The 26,300-nt window shown below is 46.5% G+C and overlaps 1 protein-coding gene across 2 annotated transcripts in view; it reads left to right on the top strand.

Annotated features, from left to right (window-relative positions):
• The window catches only part of LOC137432558 (CD109 antigen), a 166,083-nt gene that overhangs the window by 22,480 nt on the left and 117,303 nt on the right, over positions 1 to 26,300 (top strand). For both annotated transcript variants that reach the window (XM_078783356.1, XM_078783357.1), the window contains exons 5-9: positions 6,067 to 6,303; positions 6,662 to 6,787; positions 12,514 to 12,559; positions 12,833 to 12,917; positions 13,029 to 13,170. In XM_078783356.1, the coding sequence (XP_078639482.1) occupies positions 6,067 to 6,303; positions 6,662 to 6,787; positions 12,514 to 12,559; positions 12,833 to 12,917; positions 13,029 to 13,170 (636 nt within the window). The remainder of the gene's footprint in view (positions 1 to 6,066; positions 6,304 to 6,661; positions 6,788 to 12,513; positions 12,560 to 12,832; positions 12,918 to 13,028; positions 13,171 to 26,300) is intronic.

Genomic DNA, 26,300 nt, shown 5'->3' with positions numbered 1-26,300 from the left:
TTCTGGTACGCACATATCTCTCCTGTCGGTATGTACATTGGGTATTTCTTTTGAAAAAATTTCCAATTTTTTTTGGGGATTTTTTTTTTCAACTTCAATTGTTTATAAAATGTGATATCACGTATATTACAAATACATTTGTGCAAAATAATTGTTTGAATTATGATTGGTTTAAACCATGACAAAACGGCAACTCGGATACAGTCTTTTATCTATACTAGGGCATGCCCGTACTATATATATATCTAAAATTATATCCCCCCCCTCTATTTACATGAAATGGTTTGGTCCAAAGCGAACGGCTTGCGAGTACGGTGACAATCCCCCCCCTCTATTTACATGAAATGGTTTGGTCCAAAGCGAACGGCTTGCGGAGTTTGGTAAAGAAATCGCCATAGCGTGCACAAACGCGCAGGAAAGCGAAAGAATCGCAAATTAGTTTTAATTAGTTTTAAAACATAGTTTAACGCCAACATAGTTTGCCAACGTGAAATAAATGAATACGCTCTCAAATGTGCCGTCCGAGGCAGAGTCTGTTCGCCACGTTCGGCACACGTGATAGCTCGCTGCTCTCTGATTGGTTGAATCGTTTTTTGGACATAGCTCGGTAACTACTTCTCCGATTAATATGAAACCTTGAAAAGGCACATCCTCAGGTCCCCAGCAATATACCTGGCAAGTTTCAAGTATATCGGACCCATGGTTGTCGAGAAACAGCGGTCACAGACAAACATACACACAGAGATTACTGGAATTATAGATAGACTAGGACGTGCCCGTACGTGGCGTACCCGTAACCGTACCGTACCCGGAACCGTACCCGTACCGTACCCGTACCGTACCCGTACCCGTGACGTGCCCGTAATGAATATGTACAAAATATAAATATGTATGTACAACAATCAACACAGATTGCAACGTCAAATAAATGAATACGCTCTCAAATGTGCCGTCCGAGGCAGCGTCTGCTCGCCACGTTCAGCGTCACTATGACTATCCGTAAGTCCGGAAGTGACGTCCTCATTTGACTGTCCGGAAGGTCGCATATCGCAGTTACGATGAATCGCAAATTAGTTTTAATTAGTTTTAAAACATAGTTTAACGCCAACATAGTTTGCCAACGTGAAATAAATGAATACGCTCTCAAATGTGCCGTCCGAGGCAGAGTCTGTTCGGCACGTTCGGCACACGTGATAGCTCGCTGCTCTCTGATTGGTTGAATCGTTTTTTGGACATAGCTCGGTAACTACTTGTCCGATTAATATGAAACCTTGAAAAGGCACATCCTCGGGTCCCCAGCAATATACCTGGCAAGTTTAAAGTATATCGGACCCGTGGTTGTCGAGAAACAGCGGTCACAGACAAACAAACAAACACACACACAGACACACAGAGACACACAGACACACACACACACACAGAGATTGCTGGAATTATAGATAGATATCTACACATCTGGGCAGTGTCTGTGTTGTCACTCAACGACTCCCTCAAACTTTTGTTTCCGTGGTTGTGAAGTGTTGTTAATAACGTTGTGGTGGTTTTGAATCATGTGGTGGTGAGGTATTTTGAATTATGTGGTGGTGGTGTTTTTGAATGATGTGGTGGTGAGGTGTTTTTAAATCACATGGTGGTGAGGTGTTTTGAATTACGTGGTGGTGAGGTATTTATAATTATGTGGTGGTGAGGTGTTTTTAATTATGTGGTGGTGAGGTGTTTTGAATTAGTTGGTGATGAGGTGTTTTGGAATTACGTGGTGGTGAGGTGTTTTTAATTATGTGGTGGTGAGGTGTTTTTAATTATGTGGTGGTGAGGTGTTTTGAATTAGTTGGTGGTGAGGTGTTTTGAATTACTTGGTGGTGAGGTGTTTTTAAATGACGTGGTGGTGATGTGTTTTTAAATGACGTGGTGGTGAGGTGTTTTTAATTTCGTGGCTGTGAGGTGTTTTGAATTACTTGGTGGTGAGGTGTTTTTAAATGACGTGGTGGTGAGGTGTTTTGAATTACTTGGTGGTGAGGTGTTTTTAAATGACGTGGTGGTGAGGTGTTTTTAAATGACGTGGTGGTGAGGTGTTTTTAATTTTGTGGTGGTGAGGTGTTTTTAATTTCGTGGTGGTGAGGGTGTTTGAATTACTTGGTGGTGAGGTGTTTTTAAATGACGTGGTGGTGAGGTGTTTTTAATTTCGTGGCTGTGAGGTGTTTTGAATTACTTGGTGGTGAGGTGTTTTTAAATGACGTGGTGGTGAGGTGTTTTGAATTACTTGGTGGTGAGGTGTTTTTAAATGACGTGGTGGTGAGGTGTTTTTAATTTCCTGGCTGTGAGGTGTTTTTATTATGTGTTTTATGGCTGTGAGGTGTTTTGAATTTCGTGGTGGTGAGGTGTTTTTATTACGTGTTTTATGGCTGTGAGGTGTTTTAAATTACTTGGTGGTGAGGTGTTTTTAAATGACATGGTGGTGAGGTGTTTTTAATTTCGTGGCTGTGAGGTGTTTTGAATTACTTGGTGGTGAGGTGTTTTTAAATGACGTGGTGGTGAGGTGTTTTGAATTACTTGGTGGTGAGGTGTTTTTAAATGACATGGTGGTGAGGTGTTTTTAATTTCCTGGCTGTGAGGTGTTTTTATTATGTGTTTTATGGCTGTGAGGTGTTTTGAATTTTGTGGTGGTGAGGTGTTTTTATTACGTGTTTTATGGCTGTGAGGTGTTTTAAATTACTTGGTGGTGAGGTGTTTTGAATTACGTGGTGGTGAGGTGTAATCATCCCAAACTTCCAGTCTGCACTTACCACTCCCCTATGTATGTGCTGAGGGGTTCTTTCTTGAAAAACAACAACATTCAACCTGCATCTTCAACCTAATTTGCCTATGAAAATGTAATATCACAAACACAACAAATACATTTGTGCAAAATAATTGTTTGTTTTATGATTGGTGGAAATCATGACAACACAGCAACTCGGGTACAGTCATTATCCTCAGCTAAAATAAGCCGTATATATATATATATATATATATATATATATATATATATATATATATATATATATATTGTTGCGGATCTCGACGCCAGCCTTCTGCCCTTACCAAGGGGGGATTAATCCCCTTGTCTTTGACTGGCCTGGCGGGACCCGGGACCTATGACGCCCTTCCCGGACAGCCCGAATAGGGTATTAGGACTAGAATAGCTATTACCTAATTACTCGCGCTGCCCTGAAACGAGGAAATAAGCCCCGCACGAACCACGCGTGTTGAGACGCCGAGCGGTGCGTACACGCGATCCGTGCCGTTTATATGGTGAACCCGGATCTAGCGATCTTATTCGTACCACGCTTAGTCAACGGATAAATCACAAAAGCGGTCGAATTGGAAAGGCAGAACAGATTTATTTGCAGTATTCACAATGGTTCAGAGAAAAAGGGGACACAGTGCAGCCTTAAAACAGTCTTAACTTAATACCCAGGACAAACGGGCCCGCCACACACACACTCACACGGGGTTTGCAGCTGCAGGATGATGGTCCGCATCCAAGGATGGCTCTCATGCAGCTCCCTCCGGTCTCCGGCTGGTCCTGTGCAGATGGTAAGTGGAGAAGGCAGGAGCTCTCTGCGTGTCGTTTGTAAGCACAGGGGTTATTACAGGGCGATTTCGTAGGGAGCGGACTTCGGCGGTTAATCACTGGCAGGTATTACCGCATTTACTCGCGTGGCTGACGTAGGCGCTATTTGCCACCGGCGCGTCTGGCTGCAGCCTGTACTCGTACGGACCACCATCATCCTCTTCTTCCTCCCCTCTGGCGCGTACGTTATACTGTGCGAGTTACAGTTCAATGCCTCCAAACGCTTATCACACGAAGTTCTCTCCTCGCTGTAACAAGTGCTCACAATGCGCTCGCCCCCTCAAGTCCTTTATCTCTCTCCACTTGCGAGTCAGTCCTTTGGGTTCTCCAGCACTAGTCCTCCTCTCTGCGAGTCCTTTGCGAGTCCTGTTCAAGGGCTTGGTGCAGTGACTTATATTGGCACGCCCCGCGAACCTTCTAGAACTCACCAGACGCGCCTCTCCGCGTCCTCTCATGCCATGCCGCTCGAGCCCTGGTTGGCTGGTGGCTCTTACCGTCATCGCCTCTGACACTCCGCCTTGACGCCGCCCCCACTCCGACCCCGTGCTCCTCCTCCTTCTCAGGCCTACCTCGTGTTAATTGACCAGTGAGCGAGCAAAGGGCAGCAAAATGCTGCGGGTAGCCAAAGCGTAACACTGAGCGGGCAGCCAAATGGGGCGCAGGATCAATTATGCCCATTGAGGTGGAATTGGAGGGTGAACGCAAAAATGAACGGGACCCAAACTCATGTCTTTACGCAACGCAGATATTACTAGGGGAAATGTCCTATACTTACACATACTATGACATAACTAATACTACAAGTGGCCGACGTGTTGCTCGTGGACCAACTATGGGGGGCAACCCTTTAACCTTTAATGATCAAGATGTGCAAATCTCAAAACCGTAGATATATATATATATATATATATATATATATATATATATATATATATATATATATATATATATATATATGTATGTATATATATATATATATATATATATATATATATATATATGTATATATATATATATATATATATATATAAATATATATATATATATATATATATATATATGTATATATATATATATATATATATACACGCGCATACTGACGGGTCTACCCGTCACTGCATTCGTCCATGCAGCGTATCAAACAAAACACACAAACTGTTTAAGATTTAAAGGCTTTCAATACATATGCGCCAGAACCCCGACATAGTTAATTCCCATGCAGCACTTTATGAAGGGGTTGGGAAGAGGGTATATCCATGCCTTGAACCTGGATACTGCTGTTTCACATGTGCAGAATCAGTTGGAAATTAGCTCATACGTTTTTTTTCTTCTGATTTTGATCAGGACTACACAAACATGAATACAGAGCATTTCCTTGAAGTGGGGGAGGGATTTTGTGGGGTGGGGTACCTTATAACCTTGCCCATATTCTGAAGTACTTACACCAACATTTGTGGCCTCTGGGTGCTATGGTTCGGTTGTGAAAGAATATCGTCCAAATGCACAAACACTTGAAAATATTTATACACACATCTCGTTTTTTTTAGCTGAGCTGGAACGAAGTTCAGTGGAGCTTATGCGATGGCACGTATTCCGTCCGTCAGTCTGTCCGTAAACACTTGCAACTTCTTCCCCGAAACCGCTGAAGGGATTGTGACCAAACCTGGTACAAATGATATTTGTTGTGTTTTGACTAAAGTTTGACCCCCCCTCCCCCCCCCCCCTCAAAAAAAATATAGGTATTTGTTTTCTTCTCCGAAAGTGCAGACACAATTTTGATGAAACTTGACCACAACCATCACCACCCATGCTGTCCCAAAGTTTTTTCACGGCATTAAAAAAATCTGCCCCTTTGGGAGGCTACAGGGTAGTTGCCCCCCAAAATAGGTATTTGCTTTCTTCTCAGAAACTACACACTCGATTTTGATGAAACTTCACCACAACCTTCATCACCCGTGATGTACCAATGTTTGTTCAGGGCATTGGAAAAATTGTGGTCTGAGGAGGTACACGGGTTGGGAGGGTGGGAGGGGGGGGGGGTTGCCCTCCAAAATAGGTATTTTTTTTGTTTGTTTAAAGTCTTATGATTATGTTAGTATAATTCTACATGCTGTCTTGTCTTCTAGCATGCATTGTAATTCGTATAAAATACCTTAAGTCAGTGCAGTATACTGTTTATTCTACCAAGTGAGCGCCAGGGGTATTGCCCTTATATTTTCATGTTATGTTCCTCACAATTCTATCTTACACACACACTTGCAACTTTTGTGGAATTTAATATATTATGCACGAGCAATGTATTTATCACTTTTGTGTATTCATTACAAGGTATTTTCAGAAACCAAGGTTTGTTGGTGATCAACACTTGTAAAAAGGGGCATTTTCTATCATGCTTATTGTTGACTTTAATGATCTTATCCAACTATTTGCCCAACTTTTCTTTCTTTCCCCAGGTTCCTTCTGATTGCATACAAGGTGACCAGTATGCATTGGAAGTCCGGGCTTTAACAGGCGAGGGTGATTTCATCTTTCAAAACTCCACGGTCCTTCACTTCCAAAAAAGGTCTCAAATGATATTCATACAAACAGACAAAGCCACTTACAAGCCTGGGCACACTGTGAAACTGCGTGTTTTGTCGATCAAGCCAAACATGCATGCTGATCACAGCAATCTGGACATAATCATTGAGGTACATGATGGATTAATGTAATATATTAGCATCTCAACTCTTTTGCCCATGTTCTTAATATCAAAGTTTTGGTTCAAAGTCAAAGTGTTCAAAGTCAAAGTCAACACAATCGGTGTTGGAGACCTGACCTGATCTCCAACACGAGATTGTCATTTGCTGATTATGATTGTCTATTTGCTAGTGATTTAAGGATTTGTTTCTTTGACCTTTTATTTTAAACATTGGTGTCAACCTTAAGTTCCCCAAGCCATAAAATGGAGCATCATTTGTGTTTAATATGTTTTCCCCTTTAACAACACTAAAAGATCACAATAATAACCTGGCAGTCCATTTAACCTCGTGGTCTGGCCATGCACAGGATCCCAGTCAGAATCGGATCCAACAGTGGCTGTCGGAGCCAAGCACCAACGGAGTGGTCAGCAAACTATTCATACTTTCAGATCAGCCTCCGCTGGGTGACTGGACAATCAAAGCGACACATTTGGTTAGTTGACGCCCTTCCATAATAAGTATAAGTATTCCATAATGCTTATACTTATTATGGAAGTATTCCATAATAAGTATTATGGAATACTTATTTGAATAATTCATGAGTTACTGGTAAACTCCTTGGAATTTAGATGTTTATGTATTTGTATTTATTGGTAGAACAAAAAATTTTATCAAAAACTTTATCGGGACTTATTTTTGTGGCCATCACAAAACTTTTTTTTTACCAACATATTGCATTGAATACAATAAAAGTGTTAATGTTTGGATAACTTTTAAAAACACGTTTTTACAAAAAAATTACGCTCACAGAATAGCGAGTTGGCACAACATAATGAGAGGAGGCCCACAATTGGATATAGCAAGGAAGGGAAGGGTGACTGCACATTTAAACTCTCTAGTTCTTTGCTTTTCACACATGTATTGCAGAGGCTGTGCAATCCCTTTCTTCCCTTCACGGCGAGAAGCAGGCGGTGCACCGCAATCTCCTTTCAACCCCCCGCCGCCCCCCCCTCCAACCTTCTCTCCCTCCATCCTTATCTACGATCACTATCATCACCATTACCCTTCCCTAACGAATCTTCTCGCATAAGTTGCAGTGTTTCCTCTCTCTCTTCCTGTGTTGTATCTAAGAGTTGCTCAAATGCCCCACTGTCAATTCATACCTTCCATCAATTTGCCCTTCCATGAGCCCAATCTCATAGAGAATGAGCTAACAACAAAAGGAGAGAGGGGAGCGGAGGAAACATAGTAATTACCTGAAAGAAACTGGCTTGCATGAGACAGTGTTAATAAGAGTAGAGAAGATTGCATTGTGGGAGCTATGCTCGCACAATAAAGCCAGACAAAATGGACGACACAGGAACGAAGTTTGACCGAGCTATTTATTTAGCTCAAAACCAAAGAACTCAAAAGCACACTAAACACTAAATCTGCCCATCGAACGGGCGGCAATTTATATCGCAAACTCAACACACAAAAGCCACGCCTCTCAGGCGGGCGTGGTATGCAAAATAGGTAAGTCACGTGTTCGCCCGGGAAAGGCAAGTCTGGACACGCCCGGGCGAGTCCGACACGTGACCGCTCGCCGGTTGCGTCACCGGCCGGTGCACAGTAATTGTGTCATGCTTCCGGTAACCGCTACATGCACCCCCCCAGAATTAACCTGCACCGGGAGAGTCAGTTTGAGGGGGGTCCTGATGACCCGGCCAAAACGACCCCTGGCGATTCGTGTGGGGGTGGTAGGTGGCGTGGCGGTGGATGGTCGGGCGGGGGGCTTGGTTGACGGGGGACGGCCCCGTCGTGGAGGAAGGGCCAACCGTGGAGGTTGGTCGAGGTCCAAATTGGCCGGCTTGAGGCGGTCCACGGAGATGCGGTCCGGTTTGCCGCCGATGTCGACGATGAACGACTTGTCGTCCCTCTTTAGGACACGGAAAGGTCCATCGTACGGTGGCCGAAGCGGTCCCAGGTGTGCGTCGTGCCGGATAAAAACGTACTCCGCAGTGCGAAGTGCTGGGGGGACGTGGGGTTGGGGGCAGCTGTGGTGGGACGTGGGCACGGGGGCAAATCTCCTGGCGGCCTCCTGGAGGACCGAGCATTGGCGAGCCGCGGACCAGGGGCCGGTGGCGTCAGGGATGAATTCGCCCGGCACGTGCAGTGGCTGGCCATAGACCAGCTCGGCGGTGGAAGCCTGGAGGTCCTCTTTAGGGGCCGTTCAGAGGCCCAATAGGACCCACGGGAGCCTGTCGGCCCAACCGTCATCCTGGAGGCTGGCCCTGAGAGCGGGTTCATCGAGCGGTGGCACTGCTCGCACAAGCCATTGGCTTGGGGGTGGTAGGCCGTGGTGTGGTGAAGCTTGACCCCCAAGGCCTGGACGACCACGCCCCAAAGCTCAGAGGTGAATTGCGGGCCTCTGTCGGAGGAGATGTCCGAGGGCGCGCTGAAACAGGCAATCCAAGTGCCAATGAAGGCCTGCGCCACATCGGCGGATGTTGTTGATGCTAGCGGGACGGCCTCCGGCCACCTGGTGGTCCTGTCCACCATCGTGAGGAGGTGGGTGAAGCCCCGCGAGGAGGGAAGGGGTCCCACCAGGTCCACATTGACGTGGCCGAAGCGCCGCGTGGGCACGTCGAATGGTGCCAACGGGGCCTGGGTGTGCCGGTGGACCTTCGTGCACTGGCAGGCGACACAGGCATTGGCCCAGTCGCGGACGTCCTCATTGAGCCCGTGCCAGACGAACTTTGCTGCCACGAGCTTCTGTGATGCTTTCCGGCCCGGGTGGGAAAGGCCGTGGAGGGCATCAAAAATGTGCCGCTGCCATCCGGTGGGCACGATGGGGCGAGGTTGGCCCAGGGAAACATCGCACAGGAGAACTGTGCCTGTGTCCTCGAAGGGGACGTCGGCCAACCGCAGGCCTGTGTCCGCTGTCCGGAGGGCTTGCACCGTGGGGTCGGCGGTCTGGTCGGCCGCCATGTGGGCGAAGTCCACACCCAGGTGGACGGCATTGGCCCTGGACCGGGAGAGGCAATCGGCCACAGCGTTGTCCTTGCCCGCGACGTGCCGGATGTCCGTCGTAAATTCGGACACGGCGGAGAGGTGGTGCTGCTGGTGGGCCGACCACGGCTCCATAACCTTGGCCATGGCGAAGACCAGGGGTTTGTGGTCCACAAACGACATGAACGGGCGGCCCTCCAAAAGATGGCGGAAGTGGCGAACAGCCAGATAAAGGCCGAGGAGCTCGCGGTCGAAAGCGCTATACTTGCGCTCGTTAGGGCGAGGCTGCCGGCTGAAGAAGGCCAGCGGTTGCCAATCCCCATTCACCCACTGTTCATGCACGGCGCCCACCGCGTCGTCGGAAGCGTCCGTGGTGAGGGTGATGGGTGCGTCGAGCGCCGGGTGCGCCAGCGTGGTCGCGTTGGCGAGGGCCAGCTTAGCGCCCGTGAACGCCGCGTCCATCTCTGTGGTCCAGGCGACGTCGTGCTTGGCTGGCTTGCCCTGGAGGGCGTCGTACAGGGGGCGCATGAGTTGGGCGGCGCGAGGCACAAACCGGTGGTAGAAATTTACCATCCCCAAAAATTCCTGTTGGGCCTTGATGGAGCAGGGGCGCGGGAAACTTGTGACTGCCTCCACCTTGGTAGGCAGCGGGACGGCCCCGCGCTTCGTGATGCGGTGCCCCAGGAAGTCGACGGCCGTTACGTCAAACTGGCATTTCGCCGGGTTGATGATAAGGCCGTGCTGGCCGAGGCGCTCCAAAAGCGTGCGCAGGTGGATGAGGTGCTCCGCCCGGGAAGTGCTGGCGACGAGAATGTCGTCCAAGGAGACGAAAAGGAAGGTGAGGTCGCGCAGCACGCTGTGCATCAGCCGCTGGAAGGCCTGGGCCGTGTTCTTAAGGCCGAACGGCATGCGAAGGAACTTGAAGAGGCCAAAAGGTGTAATTACCACCGTCTTTGGCACGTCGGCCAGGCGGACGGGTACCTGGTGGTAGCCCCGAATGAGGTCGACCTTGGAAAAGATCACCCGTCCCGCCAAACGGGCGGAAAAGTCCTGTATGTGTGGTATCGGGTACCGGTCGGGGGTGGTGGTGTCGTTGAGGCGGCGGTAATCGCCGCATGGTCGCCATCCGCCACCCGGTTTGGGCACGATGTGCAGGGGCGATTCCCACGCGCTGTTCGAGCACCGCACAATGCCCAATCGCTCCAGCGTGTCGAATTCCGCCTTCGCCACGGCGAGTTTGGCCGGGTCGAGGCGGCGAGCCCTGGCGTAGACCGGTGGACCTGTGGTCAGGATGTGGTGTTCGACGCCATGCTTGACGGTGACGACCGAAAACGTCGGCTGCATGAGGGCGGGAAACCCGGCGAGTAGGCGGGTGAAATCGTCCACGGCCGGTAGCGCGCAGGCTAGCTTGGTCGGAGCGGAGCTGCTCAATGAGCAAGCGAGCGAGCTGAAGGTCTCCACGTTGATGAGCCGACACCATTTGACGTCGACCAAAAGCGCACGCGCGCAAAGAAAATCTGCACCCAGCAAGGCCATGGGCACATTCGCCGTGATGAAGTCCCACCTGAAGCACTGGCCCCTGAAGCAGAATGCGACGCTGCGCGAATCGAAGGTGCGGATGGAGGAGCCGTTTGCGGCGACCAAGGCGGGGCCGCACAGCGCGGCCTGTTTGTCCTGCACCGAGGTGGGTATCACGCTCAGCTGAGCGCTGCTGTCACACAAAAAACGCCGCCCGGACTCCGTGTCCATGATAAACAGAAGGCTGCCTGAATGGCTGACACTCAAGGCAGGCAGCGAGCGCCGGCCTGGTCGTTTCCCGACCTGCCGAAAATGCACGGTGGGCGGCACATTCTGGCCTTCTGCCCGAACCTGGCGTGGTAATAGCACATGGTCCGCTCTGGTGGAGGCTCCGGCGGTCACGTCGGGTTCGGTCGACGGGGCGTTGCGGCGGCCGCTGCCGTCAGTGGCGCGGACTCGGCCGGCGGTGGCACCGGTCGTGGCACGGGCATTGCTTCGGTCGGCCCAGGGTCCCAGGCGGCTGCTCCGACGTGTCGCCTGGCCGAGAAATATTTATCGGCCTCCTTGGCCAGGGCGCGAGGGTCCGTGATGGGCGAGTTAGCCAAAGCTAATCGTACCTGCCCGGGTAGCTGCCGGAGGAACAGCCCGCGGAAGAGGAAATCTGGGCTGTGGTCGCTGAGTAGAGCAAGCATGTGGTCCATGTGTTCGGATGGACGGGCCTCGCCCAGCTCCGGGAGGTCGAGTAGTTGTCGCACGCGGTCGGTCTCCGTGAGTCCAAACGCACCGAGGAGTAGGCCTTTGAGCGCGCCGTATTTGTCGGCGTTCGGCGGGTGCTGGATGAAGCTCAGGACCCGGGCAGCGGTGGAGGCGGTGAGCACGGAGACCACATGGTGGTAGCGCGTCGTGCCCTCCGTAATCTTTCGCAGGGCGAATTGAGAAACCGCTTGGGCAAACCAAACGGCCGCGTGCGACTCCCAGAAGCCCGGGAGCTTCAAAGCTGCAGCTGACTCCATCGACGTGTTCTTAGAAAGGGGTCACCAATTGTGGGAGCTGTGCTCGCACGATAAAGCCAGACAAAATGGACGACACAGGAACGAAGTTTCACCGAGCTATTTATTTAGCTCAAAACCAAAGAACTCAAAAGCACACTAAACACTGAATCTGCCCATCGAACGGGCGGCAATTTATATCGCAAACTCAACACACAAAAGCCACGCCTCTCAGGCGGGGCGTGGTATGCAAAATAGGTAAGTCACGTGTTCGCCCGGGAAAGGCAAGTCTGGACACGCCCGGGCGAGTCCGGACAAGTGACCGCTCGCCGGTTGCGTCATCGGCCGGTGCACGGTAATTGTGTCATGCTTCCGGTAACCGCTACAGCATCCTGTTTATTCCATCGATTTTTCTCCCTGTACGTCGACGCAGATATCTTCGACCAGCAAAACTAGTTCTTCATTCAAAGAAAAATTACCATAAACTGGTCACAATATCTCCACCCTCAAGCCACAATCCTCCCTCTCCCTCTTCTGCCACCCCTGACCAAATGTCAAATGGGGGTTTCTATTTTTGCTCGTGCAATGTTTGTTTCATGAAATTGCTGACTTCTATTTGACATGATTATTTTTTAGTCAGAAGTAAACTGACGTATATATATGTATGTATATATTAATTGCATGAATTTCTTCACAATTTTTTCTTTTCCCCTTTAATCAGGATTCACAGATTACCAACCAGAAACATTTCACAGTGGCAGAATATGGTAAGATGAGTAAGGATGGGATTAAAAGAAAAAAACAACCTTAAGTTTATCCATTGGTTAAATAAGTATGAAAAGTGTGTGTGTGTGTGTGTGTGTTTGGGGTGGGGTGGGGGGATGGGTGTGAGCGTAAGGCAGGGGAGGAGTTGTCGAGATTTGAGTTAACAATGAAAAGTAGCAACAGCCACTCTATTACCTTGAAAAATTTGCAAATCTCGATGTGGAGATTTTTCATTAGCCTTGACATGTATATATTTTTTAATATTGCTTCCGCAGTGCTCCCAAAATTTGAGGTGAAGCTGGATATGCCATCATTTGTCGTAAGAAATGATTTGGCTGTTGTTGGCACTGCCACAGCAAGGTAAGTGTTTTTTTTTTTTTTGAACCTTTTCATTCTTACGACTTACACTTTGGTTGAAATCATAGGTTATGTTGATATAGGTCGATTTTTATACCTAGAGCATGCTTGCAGGTACACATATGCCAAAGTAGTACGTGGGGTTGCTAACATCACGCTGTCTACTGAAATGTGGAACCCATGTCGTGTGGGTGGAACACGAAGAAGACCCAATCCTGGCATGGAAACCATGACAATCACTCATAATGGTGTGAAGGTAAGCCTGAAAATGCACCACGTCAACACTAAAATTTGCAATTTGGTGTCTGTGTGATGGTGTGCATGAATTCGTTACTTATTTGATCTCAACCAAACTTGCTAGGGGGACTAAAGGCCATATGACGAAGGTTGTAGTGACTTTATTTGCTCCCCCCCCTCCATCTGGGTTTTTTTCCACCTTGGCCAAGTGCCATGTTAAGGTGTAGTATAGGCAGCAGCTTACTGTAGCGTTTTTCAAAGTCCGCCTGTTATAACAACAGTACCAACAACTACAATGATAACATTATTACAAAACAATATGGATGCCAATAACATTAACAATAATAATAGTAATAACTAGATGGTATTCATAAAATACTTACCCTGCACAGTCAACTTGGTGCGAGCCAACTCTTCTGTTTTTTTTGAAGGGCTTTTTTTCTTTGATCCAATGTAGCTGCCAACCACGTGAGCGATGACATCATAAATTGATATCCTCTAATATAATTGTTGTGTAGATTACACTCAATAAATTTCAAACTGATCAGACTAAGTGTTTTCCCTGTCGAATTATGACGTCATAATTAAGGCACCAATGACATTATCGTTACCAACACATATTCCCCATGTGGAGTTCTTTACCATGAGCTATGTTTCAATTTTTTGCAAGGAGCGGTTTTGGAGCTATAGAAGTACAAGGTTTTTTGGTTTTTCCAAGATGACGCCTCTACCACATGACCACAACAAACACACAACAGGCATTTTAAGGCCATTTTCCCTGCAAGAGCGGGGGTTAGCCTTGCGGTCCCCATGACAATGTTCTCCATTTTGCCCTATTTTCTGCATCTCCCCTTGTTAACCCCCTTGCCCGCATTTCTTCTTCGACCATCTTCAGCAAAGTCTTTCTCGGTCTTCCCCGTCCTCTACTTCCCTCTACATTAATTCCCATCACTCTTTTCAACGAGTCACTTTCATCCTTCCTCAACACATGACCAAACCATCTCAACCTGTTTCTCTTCACAGCATCAATCACAGGCTCTATTCCCATCATCTTTCGCAATTCATCATTTGTCTTCCTCTCTCTCAACGATACTCCACACATCCACCGAACCATTCGCATTTCCACCCTTTCCAGCCTTCGTTGCTGCTCTACATTCATTACCCATGTCTCACTCCCATAAATCATAACACTGCTCACACATGCAGCATACACATTTCCCTTCAGCTTCAATGACACTCCCCTCCTCGTCAGCACGCCACTCAGTTCCCGAAACTTCTTCCATACACATCTCACTCGAGCAACCGTTGCTGAGTCTGATCCACCTTCTCCATCAGCATGTCTCCAAGGTAACAAAATGTTTTCACACCTTCCAGCTTCACGCCATCTCCAAAATCCAACTCAACATTTCCTCCATCTGCGGCTCCCTCTGTGCACACCTTACACTTGAATGTAGCTGCCACACTGGTTAATGACCCTCTCAAACCACTACAATTTTGATGAACCCACTCAGCGCACATTGTACATTGAATGGAATTCACTCTGACACCCTTCCTGCACACAGCACACGGCCACTTCCCAGTTCTTTCCACCTCACCACATGCTTTACCACTTGCCATCACCTTCGTTTTTCCGATATTCACCTTCCGACCTTTTGTTACATACATTCCTTCCACTTGTTCATCTTCTCCTTCAGTCCATCCATACTTTCTGCAATCAACACCAGATCATCTGCATACAACAACTCCCACGGTAAACCCTCGTTTACGTTCTGAGCCAGCACCTCCATGAGAGCTACAAATAGTAGTGGACTTAGTACCGACCCCTGATGCACTCCCACCTTTACCTCAAACTCACCACTGTTCACTCACGTCCTTCGTCCTTACAGCTGTGCGTGCTCTTTTGTACATTGCCATCACTACTCTGATCAACCATTCCTCCACTCCTAACTTCTTCAATGCCCATGTCACTACTTCACGTGGAACCCTATCGAATGCTTTCTCCAGATCAACAAACCCAAGAAACAACTTCTTCCTCTTCTCCATGTACTTCTCCTGCAACTGCCTCACAATAAAAAGCGCGTCTGTCGTTCCTCTTCCTGGCATAAATCCAAACTGCATTTCGTCAATCTTCACTTTCTTCCTTATCCTCTCTCCAACACCCTTTCCAATACCTTCATTCCATGCTCCAATAACTTTATCGCTCGATACGAGCCACAGTCCAGAGGGTCACCTTTCCCCTTGTATAGAGGGACGAGGGTACTCAGTTCCCAATCCACTGGAATGCGGCCTTCTTTCACCGCCAGATTACAGATCTCTGTCATTCTCTTCACACCCCAATTTCCCGCTGCCTTCAACATATCTCCCACAACTCTCGTCGGCCCTCCCGCTTTTCTACTCTTCATTGCTTTTATCGCTTCCTCAACTTCCTCCTCGGTTATCTTCTCTGCCGGTCCTAAAACTGGGTTACTCTCTATGTTGCCATCCCATTCATTCTCTGTATTCAACAGTATTTCCATATATCTCTTCCATCTTCCTTTAATTCCATCTGGGTCCACAACGATTTGTCCCACTTCATCCTTCAAGCAACTCACCCCCATCACATCACACTTCTCTTTCGCTATCTGCTTTGCAATCCTGAATACCGCTCTCTGACCCTCATCCGAATCCAAGCGCTCTCCGAACATTTTCCTACATGCCTCCTGTGCCTTTGCTACCTCTTTCTTTGCAGCCTTCTTGGCTGCCTTATAACTTTCATGCTCTGCCTTTTTTGCCCCCATACCCTTCGCCTTCTGCCACTCCTTGAACTTCTTCCTCTTCTCGTCAATCTTCTTTCCAACTTCATCATCCCACCACCATATTTCCGAGTGCCTCGGTGGTCCTTTTGTCCATCCACATACCTCACCAATGGCTCCCAACAGACTAGCTTTCATTGACATGACTAGCCCAACAGACTAGCCCCATGAACTCCCTCAAAACCGTCCATACTCCTTCCCACATGTCCATTTAGGTCTCCTCCTACCACAACAACTTCCTCATCTTTCACGTTTTCCATCAGCTTCTCTATAGCACACCAGAACTTGTCCTTCTCTTCATCACTCCGACCAACCTGCGGAGCATATCCCAAGATGATGTTCACCAAGAGCTTTCCAATCATCATTTTCACCATCATCAACCTATCACTCACTCTAGTCACACTCACCACACTGTCTACAAACTCCTCAGAAAACAGGACACCAACACCATTCACGCCCTCCGGGCACCCTTGCCACACAAACTTGTATTTCTGTCCCTGCCTACCCTTCACCATTCTCACACCACTTCCCTTCCATCTCGTCTCCTGCACACAACATATGTCCACTCTTCTTCTGACCAATACTTCCACCACTTCTCCTGATCTCCCTGTCATTGTCCCTACATTCCATGTCCCAAATCTCAGAAACCGATCTCCACGTTGGGCATCAGACGTTTCGTCGTCATAAATGGAATGATTTCCACCCTTGCTTCGATCGGCTTCCCCACCTTGAGTTTTGACGAGAGGGAGTGGGATCCCCCACGGGGTACTTCGGCTGTACCCTGCCCATAAGTAGTCGTAATTGTCATGGTTCTCTTTTTGAGGCAATGTTTTTATGGCCGGATGCCCTTCCTGACGCCAACCCTTTTAGTCGCCTCTTACGACACACAGGGATACGGTGTACCTATTCTAAACTGGGGTACACACCGGGACTCTACCACATGACCATGAGGTCATAATTATCATTAAAATATTCTACAGGAGGAGAAGCTCCTATGGTGAAAATTTTGTGTCCATCTTACCAGCAGTTGCAGTGAAATAAAATTCGGATGAAGCGTTATGCTTGTTGAATTATGATGTCATAATGAAGGAACTGATGACATCATTAACATATCCTATTCACCATTGGGAAGTACTTGACAATGAGCCATGTTTACATTTTTTCCATGGAGTGGTTTCAGAGATAGAGGTGCTAAGCTTTTCCAAGATGGCACTCATACCACGTGACCTATGACATCATCATTATCATGAAAAAAAAAATTATACAGGTGGAGGCACTCCTATGGTAAAAATTTTGTGGCCATCGGACGAACAGCTGCAGATAAATTTTTTTTTTTCATACTGGTCAAACTAAGTGTTGTACTTGTCGAATATGATGCCATAAGGAAGGCGAGGTACCAAGTATACAACTTATGACAGCGAGCAGTTGAGGCCGAGGACTAAGTCAACCCACTTTGATACAACCCCACTTTGATCCAACACATGACCCATGATGTCCTCTTTATAAAACTGAATTCAGAATTGAACTGAATTCAAAAAGAAATAGTAAGCCATTTTGGAGAAGATAAAATTGTAAGGTTTAATCTTCAAATGATTAAAAATGATGGCTGCCAGACCATGCGACCGGTCACGTTGAAAGTTAAAAAATATATTCCTCATGAATATTTGTGAAGTTTCACTTCGATTAATGAAGCTGTTCAAGATAAATAGTTGTTTGAAGATTGTCATTCAATCCATTATGGTTGCCAGACCATGTGATCTGTGATGTGTTTTGTGAACACCGTCGCATCCCCAAGGCTTGTGGAACATATCTGTGAAGTTTCACATCGATATGTGCAGACATTCTGGAGGTTTTTGAAGGTTTGTTCTTCAAAATAATATGGTTGCCAGACCATGTGGCCTATGAGGCTTGTAGGCTAGTAGGCTAGTAAATCATGTGCATGAAGTTTCGCATTGATCTCATAACTGGTTCTGGAAAAGCATTTTCATTTTTTTGAAAGGGGTTTTATTTTCAATCCAATATGACTGCCAAACCAAATGACTAACCGTGTCATCAATTTACACTCCACCTCTTCTTAAGCAGGGGTTAACGTTTGTTCAGTTTTGTGTTGATCAGATCAGGTTAGTTTTTCAATCCAGTAGGACTGCCAAACCACGTGATTTATGATGTCATCGTTTTCACACAATATGCATGACACTTATAAAATGTCAAATTGATAGCTTAAGCGGTTTCAGAGGCATAATGTTTTTAATATTTTCCTTCAATCCAATATGGCTGCCACACCATTTCAAAAACAAACAGAAAAACACAGAAAAAACACCCACACATTGATAGAAGAACATATGTTTTAAATTTCACATCAATTAGTTCAGTGCTTTCAGAGAAGATTATTTTGGTTAAAATCCAATATGGCTGCCAGATCATATGATCTATGATGTCATTGGTTTCAAACATTATTCCCTTAGGCTAGTAGATCATGTGTGTGGAGTTTTGCATTGATCTAGTAAACCATTTTGGAGAAGGCAATTTTCAGTCCAAAATGGCTGCCAAACCACGTGGCGGATGACATCATCAATTTAATTGCCTTGAATAATTTATCCCCAGATCACCCTCAATAATTTACATACTGATTGGATTAAGCGTTCTGCGTAGCAAATTATGACATCATAATGAAGGCACCAATGTCATCAGTAGTGTTACGTGCTCCTCCCCGAACCCCGGTCACGGTGTACCTCCGAGCCTCGAGAGGAGTCACGGCAGAAAGATGTGTTGTTCTATATGTCAACGATCAATGGTGAAACCACACCAATTGTTACCAACAAACAAGAATTGTATTAAGGTCACACAAGAATAACAGTACAATAACAATATTAAACAATTGTACAACCAATATATCATTCCTATGGTGGTACCATCAGTTTCATACAATATGACTCGCTGTGCTTCAAGTGAGCAAAAATAACATTCCCAATGTCTCTGTCCCGGCTTCAAGCCAAAGTCGATCCACGCTCCAGTGATCGTCAGAACGATGTTGTATCGAGACCAGAATCCCGCTCGGTTGACAGTCACACTGCCAAAGATAGGCAAAGGTACCCTCAAGAGGCGACTGGGAAAACACACCTTTGGGTATGGACGTTCAACGGCTCCCAATCGTCGAACCGCAAATTCCCACTCAAAATCCACGTTACACACACACACACCAGGTTACGTCTGGATGCGGTGAAATGGCTGAAGCGAGGTGAAAAGCCTGGACCGATGCAAAATCAGGCGCGAGGCCAAATGGCCAACGGTCCGTTCTCGAGACATAACGGCACTCCAATGATTCTCTTCGGAATCAACCGCAAAACCTGTCACGCAGGTTTATCTGTCACAGCGATAACAACTCTGTCGCAGGAATCCCTTTCCCAGGAAACCCAAAGCTCACTCGTGAGCCCCGTTCGCCAGTGTTTGTTCAAGACCTCCAAGCAGCTCGGCTTCTGCTCCGACCTCACTTGCTCCGCCTCCTTTTCCTCTTCTTCTTCCTCTTCTTCTTCGTCCGGTTCCTGATCCGGTTTCCAGTTTCTTTTAAAACACTAACTTTTTTTACCTTTCGAAAACAGTTATCTCTATTTCCCCTAAACGATAACAATAATAGTACATGCAACGAAAAATGGTTACAGTGGATGAGAACCACAACAACGGAAGTGACGAATCCGTAACACTTCCCCCCCCCCTCAAGAAAGAAAGTTGGAACATAGTGAAAACTTTCTTTGCATGCAAAAACTCTTTTAACAAACAAAAGTAAAACTAACCCCCAAATGATCAATTCACGTGAGCAACAATAATTAATATTCCCCAAAATAAAGCAACAAAACTTCCAAACAACATACAGGAATTGCCAAAGTTAGTTCACTCTGGATAAAGCATCAGCAACGACATTGTCCCTGCCCTTGACATGCTCTATTTCCAAGTTGAACTCCTGCAAAGCCAAACTCCATCTCATCAACCTCTGATTTTTATTTTTTTCATTTTTTGAATGTAGGTTAAGGGGTTGTGATCAGTGAAGACTTTTATAGGAAAGGTAGTAGTTCCCAGATACACCTCATAATGCTGAAGCGCCAGCAGGAGAGCAAGGGTCTCTTTTTCCACGGTGGCATAATTTGCCTGATGTTTGTTAAACTTTTTCGAATAGTAGCACACCGGGTGATCCACGCCATCACCATCTTCCTGCAATAGAACTGCCCCAGCCCCCACATCACTTGCATCAATGGCCAACTTGAATGGTTCTTGAAAATCCGGGGCTGCTAGGACAGGAGAGCTCATTAATATCGCTTTGACGTGGGCAAAGGCAGCTTGACATTTGTCATCCCAAATAAACTTGGTCTCTTTCCTCAGCAAATTCGTTAAAGGGGCTACCACATCAGAAACATTCCTGCAGAACCGCCAGTACCAACCAGCCATACCCAAGAATCTCATAAGCTCCTTCTTCCCTTTTGGAACTTGGAAGCTATCAATGGCTTCTATCTTGGCTGTCACCGGTTGCACCTGGCCCTGACCTACGACATGGCCTAGGAACACCACCTGTGCTTTTACAAACTCACTCTTAGATAAGTTGATGGTCAACCCTGCCTCAGTCAGTTTCTTGAAAAATGCCTGAATTTGTTTAATATGATCTTCCATGGTCATGGTGTGGATGATGACATCATCCAGATAAGCCTCCACCCTCTCAAGGTCTGCAATGAGCGTATTAATCAGCCGTTGAAATGTAGCAGGCCCGTTTTTCAATCCAAAGGGAAGAACCTTGTACTGATACAACCCATTTGGTGTGACTAAAGCCGAGATTTCCTTGGCTCTATCAGTAAGAGGAATCTGCCAATACCCTTTCAGCAAGTCAAATTTAGATACAAATTTAGGTGGGCCTATTCTATCAATACAGTCATCACTCCTTGGGATGGGATATGAGTCGGTCTTGGTCACTGCATTAACCCGTTTTAAATCTGTACAACAGCGAAAACTGCCATCGGGTTTTGGAACCAACACACATGGTGAGCTCCATTCACTGCTGCTTGGTTCGATGATGTCATTCTCCAACATATACTGAACCTCCTTCCGAAGATACTCCATCTTCACAGGGTTCATCCGATAGGGGTGTTGCTTCACAGGAGTGGCTTCCCCCACCTCAATATCATGATATACCAAGTCAGTACGACCAGGTACATCTGTGAACAAATGTGCAAACTCAAAAATTAGGCTGGATAGTTGTCCTTGTTGTTCCCTCGTCAAATGACCTAATTTCTCATCTAAATGACTCAACACTTCCCTGTTCGTCAATCTGGGACAAGCCTGGTCATCAAAGTTTTCAAACTTCACACCGGCCTCAACCTCTGGATTATCTTGCACCTCGACTATAGGCACGACAGGTGAGACAGGAACCATTTTTTCCACAGGCTTCCTCTCATAATATTTCTTCAGTCGGTTGACATGACACAGCTGCCGCTTTTTCGGTCGGTCCGGAGTTGTCACCACGTAATCTGTTTCATTAACCCTCCTTTCGATTGCATAGGGACCGAAATATCTAGCCTGTAGTGGCTGACTTGGAACAGGAAGCAACACTAACACTCGGTCCTCAGGACTGAAATTTCTTATCTGAGATTTCTTGTCATGTCTCACTTTCATTTTATCCTGTGTCACTTTCATGTTTCTTCGCGCAACTTCACAAGCCTTTGCCAATCTTTGCCTAACCGTTGACACATACTCTACCACTGTTGACTGTGACTCCTCCTGTAGCCACTGTTCTTTCACCAATTTCAACGGTCCTCGCACTGCATGTCCAAAGACAAGTTCAAAAGGACTGAACCCCAATGACTCCTGAACAGATTCCCTCGTAGCAAACAACAATAAGGGTATTCCTTCATCCCAATCCTTGTCACATTCAAAACAATACGTTCTGATCATATTATTCAATGTCTGGTGAAACCTTTCCAAGGCCCCTTGGCTCTCGGGATGGTAAGTACTTGATCTTACTTGCTCCACTCCCAACAGGTGTACAACTTGCTGAAAAAGTGTTGACCTGAAATTTGAACCCTGATCAGACTGGATGACCGAAGGTCGGCCAACCAAAGTGAAAAATTTAATCAAGGCCTTCGCAATAACTGCCGCAGTAATTTTTCTAAGAGGCACTGCCTCTGGGAACCTTGTGGATGCGCACATGATGGTCAGCAAATACTGATGTCCAGCCTTAGTTTTTGGTAAAGGGCCGACACAGTCAATAATGACATGGCTGAATGGCTCTTCAAAAGCTGGAATTGGTTTTAAAGGTGCGGATGGGACTTTCTGATTAGGTTTTCCCACCAGCTGGCAAGAGTGGCAAGATTTACAGAACTCCGCCACATCACGTCACAATCCTGGCCAGAAAAAATGCACCAATATTCTGTCACATGTCTTGTTCACTTCAAGGTGCCCGGCCAAAGGTGTCTCATGCGTCAAACTCAATATCTCCTTCCGGTACGGCGGTCGCACCACAATTTGGTAATGAACTTTCCACTCATCGTTTGCTGGCACCTCCGGTGGTCTCCATTTTCTCATTAGTATTTCCCCTTTCATGAAGTAACCAACAGGTATCTTCATAGCCTCTTCCTCTGTAACGGCTTTACCAATTAAACTCCGGATCTCCGAATCTCCGTGTTGTTCTTCAACAAGTCTCTTTCGGACCAGCACCGTTTGTTCAACCTTGTTCCCAGATGTCTCCGACGGACACTCCATTTCCTCTTTTGAATTTTCCTCCAAAACCTCTGAGGAACCCAAATCCACATCGCCTTCCTTCTCCTTCTCTTCAGAGCGCTTCCTACCCATAGCACGAGTCACTGCACAGGATGAAAGATACCCGGAATCTCCTGCTCTAACTGTGCGGTGTTATTTTCCATACTGGGCTTTTCAACCAACATTGGATGACCAGAAACTTGACCACCGGCGAAATCATTCCCGATAATAAAAGAGATTCCCTCTACAGGAAGAGTGGCTTGTAACCCCACAGTGACCGGTCCTGACACCAACTCAAACTCTAAATGGATGACATGAAGAGGAGCTTTAACATAGCCACCAACCCCCTGTAAAATAACACTAACACCAGTTGCCGTCTTCTCTGACAATGGCAAAATGCCTTCAAGCATCAAATATTGATGTGCTCCTGTGTCCCTCAATACCCTAACAGGTCTCTGGTTAGTCAAGTCCCCATCCAGTGACACAAACCCCTCGGAAATAAAAGGTTTGTAACCCTCTTGGACAAGGTCGTTCTGTGATGCCGTAACTTTGGCATGGGAACCTTCACAAGGCACTGTCCTCCAAGGACGATTTCTCGCATTGGCCAATGCATTCAGAGTTGCACTTGTTTGACTCCGCTCCTGATTTTTCCTTTTCAGGGCGTAACTTTGGGACATCAAATGCCCAGGTTTCTTGCAAAAAGCGCAAGTTGGCCCAGAGGAAAAACTCGTGGTCTGCCTCGGGCCCCCCGGAAGATAAGTCTGTCTTGGAACTGTAGTCTTCTGATCCCTAAAAATCGCGGTATCAGATTTGTCCCCATAGTCCTCTCTCGGCCGCCTCCATGAAAATTTGTTCTCCGAACCTGATTTTCTGTAACTCCCCTGGCTAACTCGAGGCGGGAAGTTAGGTTTGTGGAACCCCATCCTGTGTGTCAAAGCAAAGTCATCTGCCACAGTTGCTGCCTCATACAACTCTGGTACTTTCTTCTCATCCAGATGTACTTTAATGTCCACGTGGACACACTGTTTGAATTCCTCCACCAAGATCAATTGTCGTAACAGGTTGAAGTCTTTCCCAATCTCCTTCGAGTCACACCACATATCAAACATGGTTTCCTTCATTCTGGCAAACTCCACATGGGTCTCACTCTCCCTCTTCCTGGCATTCCTGAATTTTTGCCGGTAAGCTTCAGGGACCAATTCATAGGCTTTGAGAATGGCTTTCTTCACTATCTCATAATCTGCACATTGGTCAATCGGTAAAGCCGAATAGATATCTTGAGCTTTACTCACCAGAACACTTTGCACTAACATAGTCCAGGACCCCACAGGCCATTTTAGCATTTGAGCCACTTTCTCAAAATGTAAAAAGAACTTGGCTACCTCCTTTTCATTGAAGGGTGGAACCAGCTTCCCATACCTACCAACATCCCAAGAGTTCTCACTCGTTGGCGAACTAGCCGGCATGGATACTACTTCTCTCCGTTCTCCCAGTAATTCCAGCTCCTTGAGTTTAAGTTCCTTCTGATACTCCATGTCACATTCCTTTAACTCCCTTTTGGCTCTCCTTTCCTCTGCTCTTTCCTCTGCTCTTCTCTCCTCGAGTTCCTTTTCAGCTCTCCTTTCATCTCCTCTTTCCCCTGCTCTTCTCTCTTCTAACCTTTCCTGGCTCTGCAGTTGCATCTCCATTTTCCGGAGCTCCACATTTCCTTTTTCCTCTGGTAACCAATCCAAGGCTACCTCTTCCCATGTTCCTTGTCCCATTTAAGACTCTACCACCAATGTCTGCATCTCTGCTTTCTTCATATTAACTCGGACCTCCAAGTTAAAATATTTGTGCAATATCATGAGTTCCGATCTTTTTAATGCCTGGAACTGTGCCTCATTAGGGGACGCCGTAAACATTTCTGCGTCAAACACCATGGTGACTATCAATTAGCACCTGTTAACCTTCACACAATTTTTTTTTCAAATTTTGAAAAATTTGGGAATGTTAGAAAATTCCAAATTTGGGAATTTTGGGAATGTTAGGGAATTCTATCCCAGACGAGGCCCCAAATTTCTGTTACATGCTCCTCCCCGAACTCCGGTCACAGTGTATCTCCCAGCCTTGAGAGGAGTCACGGCAGAAAGATGTGGTGTTCTATATGTCAAAGATCAATGGTGAAACCACACCAATTGTTACAAACAAACAAGTATTGTATTAAGGTCACACAAGAATAACAATACAATAACAATATTAATCAATTGTACAACCAATATATCATTCCTATGATGGTACCATCAGTTTCGTACAATATAACTCGCTGTGCTCCAAGTGAGCGAAAATAACATTCCCAATGTCTCTGTCCCGGCTTCAAGCCAAAGTCGATCCACGCTCCAGTGATCGTCAGAACAATGTTGTATCGAGACCAGAATCCCGCTCGGTTGACAGTCACACTGCCAAAGATAGGCAAAGGTACCCTCAAGAGGCGACTGGGAAAACACACCTTCGGGTATGGACGTTCAACGGCTCCCAATCGATGAACCGCAAATTCCCACTCAAAATCCACGTTACACACACACACACACACACACACACACACACACACACACACACACACACACACACACACACACACACACACACACACACACACCAGGTTACGTCTGGATGCGCTGAAATGGTTGAAGCGAGGTGAAAAGCCTCGAGCGATGCGAAATCAGGCACGAGGCCAAATGGCCAACGGTCCGTTCTCGAGACGTAATGGCACTCCAATGATTCTCTTCGGAATCAACCGCAAAACCTGTCACACAGGTTTATCTGTCACAGCGATAACAACTCTGTCGAAGGAATCCCTTTCCCAGGAAACCCAAAGCTCACTCGTGACCCCCATTCGTCAGCGTTTGTTCAAGACCTCCAAGCAGCTCGGCTTCTGCTTCCAACCTCTCTCGCTCCGCCTCCTTTTCCTCCTCTTCTTCCTCTTCTTCTTCGTCCGGTTTCCGGTTTCTTTTAAAACACTAACTTTTTTTACCTTTCGAAAACAGTTATCTCTATTTCACCTAAACGATAACAATAATCGTACATGCAACCAAAAATGTTTACAGTGGATGAGAACCACAACAGCGGAAGTGACGAATCCCTAACAGTAGCAACACATTCCCCATGGGGAGTGCTTGACGTGTGCCAAGATTCAATTTTTTTCCATGGAGCGGTTTCAGAGAAGAGGGTCACAGTTTTTACTTTTTTCCAACATCGTGACCAATCCACCTGACCTATGACTCCATAATTATCATGAATAAAATATATACATGAGTAGTCACTCCTATGTTGAAAGTTTTGTGTCAATCGGACAAGTGGTTGCAGAGAAAATCAATTTAAAATGGAATAAACCTAAAAACCGGCGATGGAAGAATAATAACATGAAAGATGTTATGCATAGCACTTTACTTGCGAAATCCCAAGATCAAGTTGTTAACCTAAAATTGCCAAGTTGTTAAAACAAGTCTATCATTTGCTGAAGTTTCATGAAGATCGGTTTGAAATTGTGACCTGCAGACGATTGACATTCAAACACAGACAAACGACAGAATCAGACCAGGGCAACCAATATACTTGTGAATCTTAAATTTTGCAAGTA

The sequence above is a fragment of the Myxine glutinosa genome, chromosome 8 (assembly GCF_964187855.1).
Source record: "Myxine glutinosa chromosome 8, kmMyxGlut1.1, whole genome shotgun sequence".
Taxonomy (NCBI): domain Eukaryota; kingdom Metazoa; phylum Chordata; class Myxini; order Myxiniformes; family Myxinidae; genus Myxine; species Myxine glutinosa.
The sequence above is the reverse complement of the archived record's forward strand: the minus strand, read 5'-3'. Positions and strand labels throughout refer to the sequence as shown.